This window comes from Clinocottus analis, unplaced genomic scaffold (assembly GCF_023055335.1).
Source record: "Clinocottus analis isolate CAN_PGR_092001 unplaced genomic scaffold, fCliAna1.0.p SCAF_3, whole genome shotgun sequence".
Classification (NCBI taxonomy): domain Eukaryota; kingdom Metazoa; phylum Chordata; class Actinopteri; order Perciformes; family Cottidae; genus Clinocottus; species Clinocottus analis.
Genome location: NW_027176042.1, coordinates 13,949,472 through 13,966,776, shown reverse-complemented (window position 1 = coordinate 13,966,776; position 17,305 = coordinate 13,949,472). Strand labels below are relative to the sequence as shown.

Below are 17,305 nucleotides of genomic sequence, written 5' to 3'. Positions count from 1 at the left end.
GTGAAGAGATTTTAGCAAACACATTATACTACTTCCTGATGAGAAATAGCAATACATGATTAATAAACTGGGATAAAATGTAAAAAAAATAATACACATAGCATCACCAGGTAATATGCCAAGCCTTATTAAAATAAACAGAAGATTAACACAAACCCTATACATAACACATACTAAGGCACAGGCACCCCAACATAGGCTGCACACTCAATCACATGTATTTATTGTGCAAACCTGCAGGAGTAGGCCGTGAAGAAGCACTAAATACCGGCTGCCCTCAGCTCCCTCCCCTGGCTTGGCTGGATGGCACTGATCTATACAGACAGGGAAAGGAAAGAGAGTTAGCAAGGGATGAAGAGCGCATTGAGTAGGGGGATGTAGCTGGAAAATGATGTGGGAAGTCCTACAGAATATATGTCTGCTCATTGTGTGCAGGATGAGTTTCAAAATGATATAACGTTTCTGTGACACTCAGGGGAGATCTGCTCTCAAACTGTCCTGTGGCGACAGAGCTTCATGTATTGGCTGCTGTGTTATCACACCGTGCTGTTTGGTTGCATTCACTGACTGTGTGTACTCTCTACTGTACAATATATGGTTAGCATTGAGTATTATGTCTTGTGGTTTGTTGTCTTTGCTACGCTTAAGCGCTCTCGTCGCACACAGATATCAAACTCACATTATACAACTCTGAGTCATGTGACTTTGGGCTCAAAGCCACGTGCTCAGACGTGGCTTGTCATGCACATGTTGTAACACTCAGGTGGTCATGCAATCAGATATTCATTAAATAGGCTGCAAAGATATTTGTGAGATAATTCATAGATTAGACCTGCAGCGATTCCTCAAAAAAATGATTGACATACATTTGCATTGATTACTTAGAGTTATGTTTTACAGGATTCTCCGGTTCCAGCTCCTCAAATAAATATATTCTAGTTTTCTTAGTTATCTGTGCTGAATATCTTTGGGTTTTGGTCAGTTGGGTTGCACTAAACAAGAAATTTCAAGACATCACTTCAGGTAATTGCAATGGATCATTTAGAGAGGAAAATAATCCACGGATTAATTGAAAGTGAAAATATTCTTTAGTTCCTAATTTATATAGCATCACTGTTTCACGGTTTCGTCAAAACTTGAAAATGAGACGTTTACGCTAAACGCTAATCTCATGCTACTTATAGTCGCGTTAAGCAACAGCCTTAAATCATCCAGTGATCACTAAAAAGATCACTGGTCATAGTATAGTAGTTATGAAGGTTTTTTATCCTTTCATACGATCATCCATTTCTATTGCAGCACTTCTGTTCATCCTGATAGAGATTCCTCCTCTGTTGCTCTCCCAAAGGGTTCTTCCCTTTTTTTCCTGTTGTTTTTTGGGGAGAGTTTTTCCTAAACTGATGTGAGGGTCCCGGGACAGAGAATGTTGGATGTGTACAGATTGTAAAGCTCTTGAAAGACAATTTTGTGATTTGGGCTATACAAAATGAATTTAAATAATTTGAAATGTACCAATTACACTGACACATTAGTTTATTCTCAACCACCGAAGGTAGCGGGGTTCTCTCCATCATGAAGAGTAAAGAGGTCAAGCGGAGATGGCTGTATCACCACTAGATTTAATGAAAACAGCGCCACCTATCGTATCGGATATGACATGCTTTCGGCCAATGATTCGATTTATTGACTGCCATGTATATTAGGATAATAGCAGTTGCCCCGAAAGAGAGCATAGTCCGACTAAAGCAAGATTTGAATTAATACCATCATGTAAACGCACTGAGTGTCAACGCTTGCATACATAGGGGTATTTTTGTCTAGTAACTTGACAAAAACATGAACAAGCATATTGGGACAGAAGGTGTCCTGTTATGTTGATAGTAAAGCCCCTTGATGCAAATTTGTAATTAGGTAAAAAATATATTGGGCTGTATAAATAAAATTGGCACAGAACAGTGTTTCATTTGAAATGTATTATTATTACTATTATTATTATTAATATTATTATTATTATTATTATTATTATTATTATTATTATTATTATTATTATTATTATTACAGACAGTATATAAGCCCTCAGTTGGAAATTCCTCATCTCACTTCAGGAGGCTACAGTTTATACTGACTTTATTTAAATAATAAGGATAATGTTTGAACAATGGTGCAGTAATTGCATTATTGTACTTTATAGCTCCCTTTTAACTCTTAGTACGCACAAAATGTAATTGCTGATTTTCTGTGTTTAGCTTGAAGGAAGATAGATGGAGCTTCATGGACATTGTGCACAGGGACATCTGAATTGTTAATAGGTTTACATTGCGCGTGTCCGCATATCTCAGTCAAATGGCAAGTTATGTAAAGGAATGTATGGTTCAGCGGGTTAGCATCCTCTGTCATGTGGTGATCTGAGCTCTGTGAGTGTGTGAGATGAACTGAGTTGTGTGTGTAGACATGAACACTCACCTGTGGGTGGTCGAGGGGAAACATGCACTATGCCGTGTGATGAGTTTATCATATGCCGTTGGCGTGTATTTTATAAACATTTGCCGTGCAAGTGTGTGTATTGTGTACTGTGTGATCTATTGGGTTGTGTGTGTACATAACAGGATAGCAGCAAGTGAAGTGATCACTAAAAATGAATGTATTATATACTGTATGAGAAAAGGGAGCATATACTGTAAGTCTCTTTATAGCACAAATAACCTAAGATGAGTCAGAGATATTTATGGTCCTCCCCAATGGCCTCTGCCTCACTCTCCTTCTCTTTCCGTGTCTCTCCCTCGTTCTATTTCTGGTCGCAGAATAATGTTCTTATGATTGAATAAATTGCTGGTTAATTAAGAGGGAATGGTTATCATTTGCTATTATATTGAACATGCTTTCGCAAACCAGGAAGTGGCAATTTGCATAAATTGACTTGGCCTTGTAAAGCTAAAACTGTTCTGACAACGCATTACATGCTACTTTCTGTATCTTTACAATTATTACTCAATTACTGCTGCAGACCCCACAAGAGGAAATATTATATAATATTTTTTTTCTTTTATATTCACATATACCACTGGGCACTTTGTTGATAGATCAAGCATGCCACCTAACTGAAGCCTGGTGTTATGCTAACAGATAACTGCTGCTTTACTATTGCTCCTTTTGGCCCGTAAATGCCTCGATGTTCACTGGTCTGTCCGTCACTTCCCTTCCATCCTCGATTAAATCGTTCAGTCCTGTCTGCTCCCTGCGGCCCTGAGCATGCTCTGTCATGGAGGGAGCAGCCACAAGCTTAACTCAACCTTTTACTTCACTAACAAAGAGGCCCATGTCTCCTATTCTGGGCTAAGTGCTTCTCACAATCTGCAGTAAACTGTTGGGAAAACGAGCCCCTGCAGCCCACAGTGCTCTTGCATTATGCTGTCTGTAGAGAACACAGAGCAAAGGATTAAGGACTCCCTCAGGCGGTAGAGGTTATTATGCATATCATAATGTATATGTGTGTGTGGCTTTTAGCATTTGTCTGCATGGTGTATGATAAGAGCTCTTAGGCATCCCATGTGAAAAATTAAATGACTTATATTGACGGAAAGATATCATGGGTACCAGTATGCAGAGTTTATGTTGACCTGTCGCATGCGTAAAGGAAGAAGAGGGCCTCTTTATAGTTACATATCTCCAGGGAGGTCCCAGGACTGTCCTAAATAAACTGAGTCACCCTGGTGTATCCACCTACAGCCTCTCACACATTGCGCTGCACTAACACGCACATACCACCTCTATCTGGCAGCAAGTGCCTCTGTTATTAGCTTCACTCGACCTCAACCTGATGGCCTGATGTTCCTGTTCTCTCTCTGTCTTTGAAACAACAATTGAAAAGTGCAATGCTGTGTTACATCACTGATTATAGTCTCCACATAACATCTTTTTAATTAAAGTATGTTTTTCCTTTTTTAACTTCTCTCAGCCGAATCATACAGCGATGGGCAAGAGATCTCTGACTGGTTTCTCTGTTAAGTGAATCAGTGTTTTCATTCATCAGTGTGGTTTGTTTCTTATTTGTGCTTTCACCGTCATTTCCAAAGCAAAGCTGCTTTTTACCTGAATATATATCTAAAACAAGGAATCACTGTCTGTATGTCTGTTTTCCTCTGAAGCAGAAACCCTTTTCAGTTTGGCTCCCAGGCCAGGTTACATACCTTTACTCACTGCACCAGGTGTTTTTTTCCTGAACCAGTGTATTTCACTGATGTTTCTGACTGTGAGAAGCTGTGACTTGGGTGTGTGATGCAACTATGTCATGGCATGTGTATTGAGGATGCCCCAATGAAGGACAGTGTTGAGCGTGAAGTTGTTTGTATGAGTGGTTCTCACACCACAGGCCGAGCATTTGGCCAGTTCAGAACAGATGTGTTGCACTGGACTAATATTATCAATTTATCTTCCAAGCTCATTAAGTTTTATGTTGTTACTTTTGGGTAAATAGTTCAGACTACTGACTTGTTATTTGCTGCTGTGGAGGCTCAGAAGGTAGATCTCCATGGTAAGCTGTCCGTTGTGTTGTGTTAAATACCAAAAACCTTCTCTCAGTTTCTGGTCTTACCTGTTTTAACTTGAGTTACATGATACTTTTACTATTGCAATGTTCTTGTGCAACTCAAGGTTTCTTATGTTTTCATGTTTTTCATATTGTTCTGTGAATATGTGCAGAGACCTAGTCAGATCAGAATGAGCTCAAGATTCGGCTGCTCTGGTTAAAGAAGGCTGTTTTTACTTTTTAATTGATTGACGTGAGGAACATGTCACACTGGTGAACTAGATATTATACAGTCATCCTCCTATTCTTAGACTCAGCAAGCTTCACTAGCTGATCCAATATGAAATACCCCATTGATACTCTCTGCACTGCAGCCATCTCTGTGACTGGCATTTACATGACAACATGCATCTTTTTAATTCAGTATGCGGATAGCTAATATTTTAATGTACAGCACATGATGTGCAGCGTAATTCTCTCCAATCTACTGTGTTTTTATGCCCTGCAGAAGGACAGAAGGACACAACGTGATGATAATTCACATTTGGTCGGACACTGAATTAGTGACACAAATCTCAGGAGCCCACCTTGAAACTGTGGTGATTGTATAACTATTCGGTGCTGCCATGTTGAATTTTCAGCTACTTTGCAGCAACATACACACATACATATTGGGACCATCTATACATGACAGACTGTAATCTAAAGCATCACCCCAAAACGTCTCTTTTCTCATGATAATCCATCATATCTATAGTTCTTGTCAAAAATCTATTGTTCTCTCTTCTCTTTTTTTTCTGTGTATCTGCAGGAAACGGTTGAGTATGCCTTCCTCATCATTTTCACAATTGAGACCTTTCTGAAGATTATCGCGTACGGTTTGGTGATGCACCAGAACGCGTACGTGAGAAACGGTTGGAACATGCTGGATTTCGTCATTGTCGTCATAGGGTACGTATGAAGTTCAGTTATTATTATCTAAATACAGTGCATAATGTATTTGATTATTCATATCACCTGCACCAGTGGGCATCATGTGAGGTGAGCCAAACAATGTGTAATTGTACAGACCATATCATAAGGCTTAGTTATTTCAATGGATTTAGACTTTACTGTCAGTTTTTTAAATGTATTAATTAAAATATCTTCTTTACAAAAGTATTTTTTTTACAAAAGGTAGCAGCAAGAGAGTATCAGATATACGAGTCAATAATATCCAGTTTAGTAATTGAACTGCGTAAATTCAGTTGGATGATATCAGCCCATGATTTATAATCAGAATGGGTATTAGAACTTATTATAATAATTAAAGCATATAAAACAAGGTGTAGAAGACAGACCAACACCTCAAAATTGCAAAAGTCAGTGTTAAAGTTAAAGTTGCTTAAGCCTCTGCTCCAAGTGGCTAATAGAGACCCTCACACACCCACAGTATATGACCCAGAAAAGACAGAGAGAATAAATCAGAGCTTTACCATGGAGTGAGTCACCATCTCTCCATACTTCATCTCTTCTCCAACACTCCCTCCCAATTTTTCTCACTGACTTTCTTTCGCTCACACTCTCCCATCCGGCTCTGCTTTGTCTCTGCAGCTAGTTCTATACCTCCCCCATCCATTTTGATCTTGTACGTCATGCTTTACACTTCCCCTCCTCACTCTGCCCGCATTCTTATCTCCTGCACGTTCTCCTCTCGTTATCTTCATCCTAATCGCAGCGTCTTTTTTCTCCTCTATTTTTCTCCCTCTCTCTCCTCTTGCACACAGTCCAGTGGGCAGCTGGGTCAGATCGCTGTCTGTATCCAAGCATGCAGGGTTTATCTGCCATGTAATCAAATGCAATGACGGCTGCTCATGCTATACACAGTGGCTGTTCCTGCGACATCACTGAAATGACACACTGAAATAATACTGGCAGAATCAAAATGTATGGCTCAATATGACCCTGAAATGGTTAAATCTAAAGTCATGTTGCAAGGTCAGAGTTCAGCCCACTTCAATGTGTTTGTGTGTCTTTGTATTTATAGATTATAGCGGGGCAAGTAATGTTTCAACAGCATTTTTTTCAGATACATAGATGTATGTATCTGTATGGATCGATAGATAGATAGATAGATAGATAGATAGATGGATAGATGGATAGATGGATAGATAGATAGATAGATAGATAGATAGATAGATAGATAGATAGATAGATAGATAGATAGATAGATAGATAGATAGATAGATAGATAGATAGATAGATAGATAGAAATATTTCCCTCATGACTTGGAGACCAACACATACAGACAATTAACATGTTGGATTTACATGACTCCAAAACAATGCTAAAATTGCCTTGTTGGTGGTCTGATATGTAAATATGTTTACATTTTAAATTGTTTGTTTTCACATAAGGATGATATACTTCCAAACATTGGGACGTAAACTATCCACATTTTTACATGCCGCAAAAGTACTTTTCGGCTGAGTGTGTAGAATTACAAAAATACCATGAAACCAATGGATGCCTATAACAGAAGAACAAACTATTAAACTTCCTAACATACAGTAACATAGTTTACTAAATGATTGTAAAGGCATTTGCATTTAAAACCACTTTGCGGGTTATACAGCTTGACTGGTAAAGACAGAGGTATATGCAGTAAAAAGGTTGACGTGTCTTGTTTTCAACATGACTGGATGAGTAATGAAGCCCCAGTGGCAGGCGGTCAGTCTTACAGCTGTGACTCAGTATAACATAAGCCAGAGTAGACTGTGCTTATGGGCCCTCAGAACTCCTTCCTATTGGCAGCTTCATTCCCTGCTTTTAGTCCACATCTTTGATGTGATGTGTCGAGATGATTTCTCCTCTTGGCTCGGTGAGGAACGTCTCTCTGACTGTAATGAAGTGGCCTCTTTCATGGTGGGAGATTTGTACACTGCTGATTTCACTTTGTGATCACAGCAGAAAAACGTTCTTGTACTGCATTTATCTTCTTTTTGTATACTCTGAACTGCATTGACACAAAGGAGGCGGGATACTGCTGTACTACTCAGCATCGCCCCTGGCTTTATATAGAAAATAAATAAATAACAATCGTCTTAAAATTACAGTGTGGAAGCTACCAGTACAATGTTTATTAACCAGTTTTTATCCCATCTATTAACGTTAATAGGCGCTATATGTATTATTATTTGTGTAGTACTCTTGGTCATCCAACTGTTTCCTGGTGATATCAGTATGGTTTGTGGGTGGCTGTAAAGTAAACTGTTGATGCATGCGACATTATAGTTTCACAGGATGGATCAACAACAGTAAATTAAAGGGTCACAACATTAATGATTATTGATACGCTTGTAATATCTAGAAGAAGTACAGTCAGATAAAACAATACATCTCTCTCTCTCAATATATATATATATATATATATATATTGCTTGAAAAAATGTCTACTGTAATGTTCATGTGAAGAAACAAACCATTACTTGTATTATTGATTAATGCAAAACGCAAACCCTTTGTTTGGCATCTCTTTAAAAAAGAAAGGACATGGAACATACAATAAACATGAGCAGCTCAGAAGTGAACATGTCATGGTATGTTGTACAGTGTGTTTTACTCGCCAGACTGATAGTGTGAGCTTTGTTTTCTGACAGACTCTTCAGTGTTGTGCTGGAGCTTTTGACCAAAGAAGAGAAGCTAGAAGTCGACGGAGACCATCCGTCGATGCACGGACACGGAGGTAAACCAGGTGGATTCGATGTTAAAGCCCTTCGAGCCTTCCGTGTGCTGCGACCTCTGCGGCTGGTCTCAGGAGTACCCAGTAAGTGCTGAGCTCTCAACGCCAACACACAGGCAACCCATGTCAACTCCATATAGATTCACCACACATTTTCTATATATACCATGTAATGAACAGAGCCCTTATTAATCACAGTAAAATGTACGTTGCAGGGTTATGCTCTTTGTATCATCCCTGATGAGTGTTTTTCAAAAACATCCATTCAAAATCTCAATGAGCGCCCTGGAGAAATGAGCTCTGTAATAAAAACTGTGCGTAAAGTCTTGTCACACATTTAATAACTATATGTCGGTCTAGAAGTTTGGAAATATTTACTGAAACTGGTATCAAACATTCAAAAAACAACTTCCTTCTTATGGGGAAAACGTTCAGTTGGCTGTAGTATATCACTGCGCACATACTGTATGCTTACATCTGTTGTTGATAAACAAAATATTATAAACGAATAACGTCATATCAATGTCATGGTTTTGTGAACCATCATAAACCCCACGCAGTTGTCTTTGCAGTAAGACCAGGGATGGAGACGGGCACTGGTGCAACTGAAGTCTGTAGCTGTATTTTCTTCCTGTGCATTCAAGTACAGCAGCTTCATGTGATGTGTATATTTTTGTCCTTCCTTAGGTTTACAGGTGGTGTTGAACTCCATCATTAAAGCCATGGTACCTCTCCTTCACATTGCCCTTCTGGTCTTGTTTGTCATCATCATCTATGCTATTATCGGCCTGGAGCTTTTTATCGGAAAAATGCACGCAACCTGCTTCATTCCTGGCGCAGGTACGTCCTCTTTATTGTCAGCTGTACGCATGAAATCAAGTCAACTTTCAAGTCTAGAAACGTAAACGTAACAAGCAGTAATATTAGCCTGACGGTAAAACTTTTTTAACAAACATCAGCATTTATTTCTCAATTCGGAAGGTGAAACCTGATACTCTAGCTAACCACATGTGGGCCCAGATAAACAACGTTTTTTTTTTTTTCCGTCAAGTTGACATAATAGCATATGTGCATTACATATGTACTGAATCATAGAAAGTTTAGGCACCTTTTTTAATGGGGAATAAAACATGTTCAGTGTATTTCTGGTTTCAGGGCCATGCAAAAAAAAGGACTATTTACTGTTTATGTGCAGCTAGGACTGGCAAGGCATCCCTGCTTGTCGTGGTATTGTTAACCTGATTTATTCAGGTTCTGTAGCTTGACCGATTGGCTCTCCTGACACTAACTACTTGAGATTAATGCCTAAACTAAACCAATTGTGTCTGCCTCAACCTGCTACGCAGGGCAGGTCTTCCCAAGAAAAGCAGTGGGATTCATAATAACGCAATGATGACATTTTACAAACTGACATGGCAAGTCCCTTCAGGGGTCCCAAACTTAAATAACCTGGTAGCTGCTGGCCAGGTTGTTTACTGCCAGGGGGGCCACTTAAAAGTAGTGTTTGTTTTCCCCTCCCTTCTGTACATGGTGCTGCTCCGCATGTTCATTAAGAATTACTGAGTAAGAAAGCTTTTCTGGAGAACAGCAGGTGTAACAATACATTTTTAACATGATGAGGGTCCGATTAAATCATCTGAGGGCCTTTAGTTTGAGATAATGTTTGAAATAATGATGTTGTTTTCAGCAATAATTACAGACAAACGTCTTTCCTCTATTTCTTCAGATATTATAGCAGAAGAGGAACCAGCTCCTTGTGCGATCTCAGGGCACGGGCGACAATGCCCCATCAACGGCAGCGAGTGTAGGGAAGGCTGGCATGGTCCCAATGGTGGCATCACAAACTTTGACAACTTCCTGTTTGCCATGCTGACAGTGTTTCAGTGTATCACCATGGAGGGCTGGACGGATGTGCTGTACTGGGTGAGTCTCTGCCCTCCCACTTCAACATCCTGTGACTGTCACACGCCTTTAGCTTAACTGTCTCTTCAGATCAGACTCACAACGAAGATGTGACTGACATTCTGATGATGAAGCTGCTGATAACTTCCTGAGGCAGCTCTTATCACTCTGATGTGATTGATTGACTAATAGATTGAATGCATTCAACAACTCACAACAAAAATAAGATGCTATCCTGATACGTTTAGTTTTCCTGCAAAATCTCTATTCTTCTTTATCTGAAAAAAAAGCTACTTTTGTCAAACTTTTTCTTCTTGTTCTTCTTCGTCTGACAGTTTCTACCTTTAACAGTTGATTTCACTCTTTTCTCCCTTTCTTTCCTCTGTGCTCCTTCTGCTGTGCTCATGCTTGTTTCTCCAGATGAACGATGCTATGGGCCTTGAGCTTCCATGGGTTTACTTTGTCAGTCTTGTGATCTTCGGCTCCTTTTTTGTTCTTAACCTGGTTTTGGGTGTGTTGAGCGGGTAAGCACCTTCCTCTCTTTGCTTTTTGTTTGAGTTTCTGTCTGTTAACCGTCCACTTCTGGCTCTTGTAGGTCAATGACGCCATCGGATGGGAAACACCTTGGATTTATTTTGTTAGCCTGATCATACTGGGATCCTTTTTCGTGTTAAACCTTGTGTTAGGTGTGCTAAGTGGGTAAGAGGAAACTTGTGCAGTGATTTTGGTTTGCAGTGTGCAAAGCGTGTTTGCAGTGGTTTGTGTTCCGCTCTAGCACAGCTTACGATGTAATGTTAGCGCATATGTGAGTGTACGGATGTAAGATCCTGTCTATTTTTACGTTAATACAAATATTGAATTACTACTCCGTGATTGACTATTGAGTATTTGGACCATGAGATAAATGCATTTTCTTCCTTAGGCCTTCTCTGACCTCTGTTGGCGTCAAACTATCACATTTTTTCCAAGGCAACTGCAAAGTGAACGTTTCCTCCCCCACACCGTCCTCAAACCCCCCCAACCTCCTAAGAGAAAAATTAATCTTATTCCTCGCCCTTCACTCCCTCTGCGCTACTAAGCTCTCTCTCAAACCCCAGTTTGCTTTCCCAGCTCTGTGGAGTGGGGGTGGGGTAATACAGTAGAATTAACTCTGGATGGTTGACCAGCCATTAATGTCCCATTTTTAAAAATCAGGCACCAAGGTTAACAGAATCTCCAACTCAGACGACACTCATGCAATCCTGTCGGCTGCTTTAGATTGTCACAATGTATTATCTACAGCAACTGTCTAAATGTAGTTTTAAAAATGCTGCTTTTCTACCCTCTTACCATCAAGTATCTTTGTTTTTGTCTTTTTCATTGTCACACCTTAAATGCGTCTCATTCTTCGTAACGACAATATACCATTTACGTCTTCACTATAGTCTCCACAGTTGTTGTATAGACACTGTGCAAATGTTGTGTGTCTCTTGAAACCATCTGTCCAACTAAATTGCCTTTTCTGTATGATTAAGATGCTCGCCTGAAGGATACACTACTGTACTTTCGGCTCTAAGTAAAGTGCTGTTTTTTCTTTTAGAAGGTGTGCATCTCCCTCCAGTGGATAGGGTTCACAAAAACACACAATGCATTTGAAGGTTGTGGTTGAAGTATGTGAATATGAAGCATGTCTTCTTGCAGTTTAGTGAAGAACGTCACAGAGATTATTTAATACAGGAAGGAAGATTTGTTTATTTCCATTTCATGTTCTTTATTGCCATTAAGGTAAGCGTCTCTTTTTGTGTGTATTTGATAATTTATGCAGTCTTTTGTGTTTGTGATTTTTGTGCATGTGTGCCTCTGCAAATCCAGAGAATTCTCCAAGGAGAGAGAGAAAGCCAAAGCGCGAGGAGACTTCCAGAAGCTGCGTGAGAAGCAGCAGCTGGAGGAGGATCTGAAGGGTTACTTGGACTGGATAACTCAGGCTGAAGACATCGACCCCGAGGACGAGGCCGACGAGGAGACCAAGCGCAACCGTAAGCACCTTCTCCCGTTACTCCCGTTAGAAATCTTGCGCTGGCATCACACGAGCAGTTCGATACTGATCCAATCTCTTTTCAACTTCGAAAAAAATATGCAGTATGGTTTACTATGGTTGGCTTGAGAGTGTGGCAAATTATCATTTTATATTTATATAATCGGGAAGGAAATGCAAGAGTTTGTACTCTTTGTACAATTTACAATGTGTCGTTGAGTTTTGTAAGAAAAGAAACGAAAGAAAAAAGTGGGTTTGCTAAAAGATCATTACGCTGAAGGAGAAATATAGATACCAAAATACTGTTTCAAACAAAGGAAGTGCTTTTCCTGGCACTCCTGTGTCCACTTGGGTGCAAAGTGCTCTATTTCTTCCTATTGCCCCAGATAACAAGTCCACCATGTTGACACTTGTCCAAATCAGGAGAAAAAGAGCATTCAAGCTCAAACATGGCCTCCTCATTCAGCCCGACAATTTTGCATCAACTTTTAACAATAATGCAAGAAAAAAATCCACTAGATAGGATGTAATGTCAACTTTCTCCACCTATAGTAGCACCAAAGGTCCATTCATGTATATAATTTGCTGGTCTTGATTAAGCTCTTCAACAGTAATACTGGGAATCACTTAATGAAGCAGATGAAGTAGGTTAACAATTTAACAACAATTAATGATGGATTTATTTTGGAATAATGCACAATTAATGACAACATTTAAGTTGAAGTCAATGACACTTTCTTGACCATACACACATAGTATACATACCTACACACAGGCATATATTGGTTAAGAGAGAGTCTTTCCCTCAAAGGTGTTTGAAGCAGAGCGGTGCGGCATGTTCTTATCTTCACGCTCAATGTAAGTCACTGATGGAAGTGCAGCACGCTGTGAGTACCACTAGAGTTGATCTAAGAAGAGAAAAAGGGAAAAAAGATGTTACTTGAGCTCTTAATCCAAATCCTCTTTATATAAGCGGCACACATGATGCAAAAACGAAACTGCAACTGATTCACCTTATATTTCCAGTGTAGGATCTTTATTTTTTACACTGTGCTCATTACAATCAGTCTTTCCTCATGTTTGATGTACTTGTCCATTTACTTTCACCTCTCCCGCCTGTCTTTTCCTCAAGTCAGACTTCATTTATAAAGTTTGACTTTTAGGGTCCTAAAGCTGTGGAGGTTCTGTGTGACAAGGAGGCAAGTCCATACTGCTTCCCTTCCAAATCCATCCTGGCTTTTGTTGTCTGTCAACGATACATGAGCCCCTGCTAACAAGTTAACGTGCAAAAGATTGAATATGCACTGTAACATGTTAGTATAGGGCCTCGTCACCTGCAGGCACTTCCAGTGACTAACAGCTCTCCGTGTTGTTCTTCTGCCCTCCTCAGTGTCTGCAGCCCCGGTGGCTCCTGCTGCTCTTGTCATTGTTGGATATTGATATTTTGAATACTGTTGTTGTCCTGTGGTGCTTGTCTGCTCTGACCCATTTTGATAGCAGCCCATTCTCGCCCCCCATGTCCCTCTGCTGTGCCGTTGTGTCTGAATGCATGGGCTTGCATGCGTTACACATGAAGGGGTGACTCTGGCTGACCTTACTGAGAAGAAGAAAGGAAGGTTTGGGTGGTTCAGCCAGTCGTCCGACACTCATGGTAAATCCTGTGTTTTCCCTCGAGTGTTCTTATGCTTTTGTGTATGTGTGTGTGTGAGTGTGTGTGTTAGATGCTGAAATTACAGAAACATTTCACAAAATTTTCAGACCATAAACAGATCAGATCTGGGCCCTGCTCCTCGTACCAACAAAGTCGATCAAATGTCCTGTTGTCCAGTTTAACCTAACGAGATGATTGACTGCAGGATATGTCGGTTCCACGGAGGTGGATCTGCCCTCAAACGGTCTCGTTCATTCTAACCAGACGTCAGTCCTCAGGATAACTGCGCGTGCCCGCTCCGCTTCAGAAGGGAGAAAAATTGAACGCCAAATTCACGATGTTGTCTTTCTAAAATGACAAATAAACTCAGAGAAAGACTGTCTCTTGTCTCTGCTAACAAGCAGAACATGATCATGACAACATATGATGAGTTTAAGTCCATAATCATGGCAAAATCTAATGGTGCTTTCCCATTCAAAGCATCGTGAATATTCACACTTCCTGTTGTGAATGCGGCGTAACACCGCCTCCACTGGTCGGGATAGAATTACTGCAAAATATAAGACAAGTAAATGTGTCAAAAAAATAATAATAATGTATCGGCTATTTTTAAGTGCCTCATCACCCAAATCAATCAGATTATATTTATTTAAATGTACAAATTAATATATACTTATGAGGATATATGTACTGTATGCACGTATGTCTCATGAACTATGTGTATATGTAACCTATGTGTGTGTAGATTACCAAATAACTAGAAGTTTGAATATTTGTCTGGACGGATCAGTATGTATGTATTATTTATAATCAGAAATTCAATCAATTGAAGCAGTGATAAGTATTGTTATCTTGAGTCCACCTTCATCGTGTTCTACAGTAATGATATGTATGGTGTACTAATGACACTGCCATACAATTATGAGTGCTTTTAACACATCCAGCTCATATCCAGTGCCGGTGTTCAATGTCCGACTCCAGAAAGTCTCGTAAATAAATGAGTCCTTGTCTGTAGAATCGGTAGCGCTCATATGAAGTCATCATGATCTGAGAACGGATCTTGGCGATCTGGAAGAACTCTCTCCCTGTAAAACTAATATAACTAATATCGCTCCTTCATCAACGAGGAAGAGAGCTGCTTTTTGTCCTGTGGGAGTGGCCAACTTATCCAGTGAACTGTCACTAAACCTGCTTCGGACCAAGTTAGGGGATATCAATGTGTTGTGATGGTGATTGAGCTAAACTGGTTTCGTGGAACCGAAAAGCCTGATCTACGTCATCTTATCTTGGAAATTATCCAACTGTAAGACAGGTACGTGGAACAGGGCTCTAAACTTAATTTTGTTTATTTTGTTACATTTTGTAAACCAAAACACACAAAGACAAAGTTGTACTTTACCCTTACTTCCTCCTATCAGTGACGAAGGGCTGATCTGTTCCTCACAAATACTCTACATTATTGAATATACGTGAATACATCGGGACTTAAAACTAGGGAATTAATTAAAAAGATAAGCAGCAGAGGCCTTCAAATCCCAGTTGAAGCATCTAAAGTGACTGAGTGAGTATGTGTGTGTTGGTGTGTTGATGTGCAGCCTAATGTAATACCTCATCACTTTGTGCTTTACTATTTTGTTAAACCCGTTGTGTCCGAGCATCACAGCCTTTTTTCCGTTTTTGTCCTCCATGTTTTTTTGTTTTTTTTTGAAAGGTTTACTAATTCTAAATTAAAAAACATTTCACTCATAAATGAGTCTGATATGGAATAGAAATACAGCTACGTTTGATAGCAGGCACACCCTGTTTCCTTTCCATGTCCCATTTCAAAAGCAGTGGCTCAGTGTGAATATAGGAAACAGGGCTAAACCCAGATCACTACTCCAGCAGTCAGCACTATTTTCAGAGCTGAGAGCTGTCCGACCACTCAGGAATCAAAGCCAACACGTCTACATAAGCTAAGCAGCAGCACACACCACGCTCCCTCATACGAGTTAAAGCACTGAGACATTTTGCACAGTTAATCATCATCTGTCTGCGCAGACAGTCTTTCCGCAGCGCTGGCAGTACTTTGACTGTGGCATTTCAGAGACAGCTTTAAGAGCTCTGTCCTCCTCGGCCAGCTCCCCTCTTCTCTCTGCTCCCTCATTGTGTGCATCAGTCAGCCCTCGTAGAGCAGCTGTCCGCTCGCCTGTCCCATGTCAGCTCCCTTTCAGCACTTGGTAAATGATACTAATGATGACAGTGATGCACAGCCACAGTGCTTAGTTCCTTTCTTTCTATCAGGTCAAAAGTTTTGTGGCTGCACCATTGCTCTCGAGATTTAAAAACATACAATCATTTGATTACTTTTTTTTTTTTAAACCTCTATCAAATCATTTTGATGCACTTACTTCTTGGAGTGTAATCCTTTTTTTGGGGGGCCGGGGGGATCTTTTCTAGTTTATTAAGGATGTTCTTTAGTGTATCTTCTTCGCTTCCTTTTGAAAAAAGGCCTGTCACAATAGCCTGATGTGATGAAGGCAGTCTCCAATTTATTTCTTTTTACGCTTCTTCCCCCTGGGATGCACTGCACTGTGACTATATAAAAAATCTCTTGAGTATTTTTTTGTAAATGTCTGCTTCATTTGCTGCTTCAGCAAGCGTTCCAGCCAGTGAAACAGAATCCGTGAACACTGAGAATCAAAATGGGGAGGATGAAAAGACACCATGCTGTGGACCTCTGTGGTGAGAACAACCCTTTTCATAAACAAGACCACTGTTATTACTTTGAATTACAATACTTTGATTGCAGCCCCGTCTGGTGTGACCGCTACTATAGAGCTTTAAAACTCCCAGTCTCTAACGCTACAGCACTAACGACCACTTTCATCCTGCATAAGTGCTACTCTCTGCACTTTTTGATTTGTAAGAAAAGAAAAATGGTCAAATGGTTAAAGCAAACAACTTGCGTTCCTTCCTTTCCTCTAAGCTGCTGACTCTTGTTTCTTGAACATGCTTTGTGTTGTTATCAATGAGCCCTAACAACAAAACAATGCTTCTTTACTCTCTGCTACAACCTGCATTCATCAACTTTGACAAATTCTTCTTTCTTTCAGTCAAAAAATTTCCAAGTCAAAGTTCAGGTCAGTATCTTTGTGGGTCTGCGTCTCTGGTCGGTGCGTTTATGTGTTACTGTGAGCGTTAGTGCCCGGCATTAGATCATACTGATTTTTGTGCTTGGCTTTCATTTCACTGTATTTTAATGAGACCTTACTAGGGATGATACATCAACGGCTTTTAGAAAGTCAGCATGTACCATAAGGTATTTTTGGAGAGAAGTCTTACGCAGTATTTTTCAGCTCATTTACTGTATGACAGTATGACTTGCAAAAAATATATTGATGCCGTTCCCTTTCGGCTCTTCCCCCTCATTCCTCTGCATTCTTCTCAAAAATAGAAACTAACTATGATTCCCTTTAAAAAAAAAACCGTGGTATTTATTCTATTGCTTG

At 40.0% G+C, this 17,305-nt stretch overlaps 1 protein-coding gene across 11 annotated transcripts in view; it reads left to right on the top strand.

Annotated features, from left to right (window-relative positions):
• Nucleotides 1–17,305, top strand: part of cacna1da (calcium channel, voltage-dependent, L type, alpha 1D subunit, a) — a 56,077-nt gene that overhangs the window by 11,768 nt on the left and 27,004 nt on the right. For 7 of the 11 annotated variants that reach the window (XM_068593822.1, XM_068593821.1, XM_068593819.1 and 4 more), the window contains 9 exons: nucleotides 5,337–5,476; nucleotides 8,165–8,331; nucleotides 8,935–9,087; nucleotides 9,974–10,170; nucleotides 10,570–10,673; nucleotides 12,001–12,164; nucleotides 13,740–13,814; nucleotides 16,451–16,538; nucleotides 16,910–16,936. In XM_068593822.1, coding sequence (XP_068449923.1) covers nucleotides 5,337–5,476; nucleotides 8,165–8,331; nucleotides 8,935–9,087; nucleotides 9,974–10,170; nucleotides 10,570–10,673; nucleotides 12,001–12,164; nucleotides 13,740–13,814; nucleotides 16,451–16,538; nucleotides 16,910–16,936 — 1,115 coding nt within the window. The remainder of the gene's footprint in view (nucleotides 1–5,336; nucleotides 5,477–8,164; nucleotides 8,332–8,934; nucleotides 9,088–9,973; nucleotides 10,171–10,569; nucleotides 10,674–12,000; nucleotides 12,165–13,739; nucleotides 13,815–16,450; nucleotides 16,539–16,909; nucleotides 16,937–17,305) is intronic. The other 4 variants (XM_068593828.1, XM_068593823.1, XM_068593829.1 and 1 more) reach the window with 1 other exon arrangement.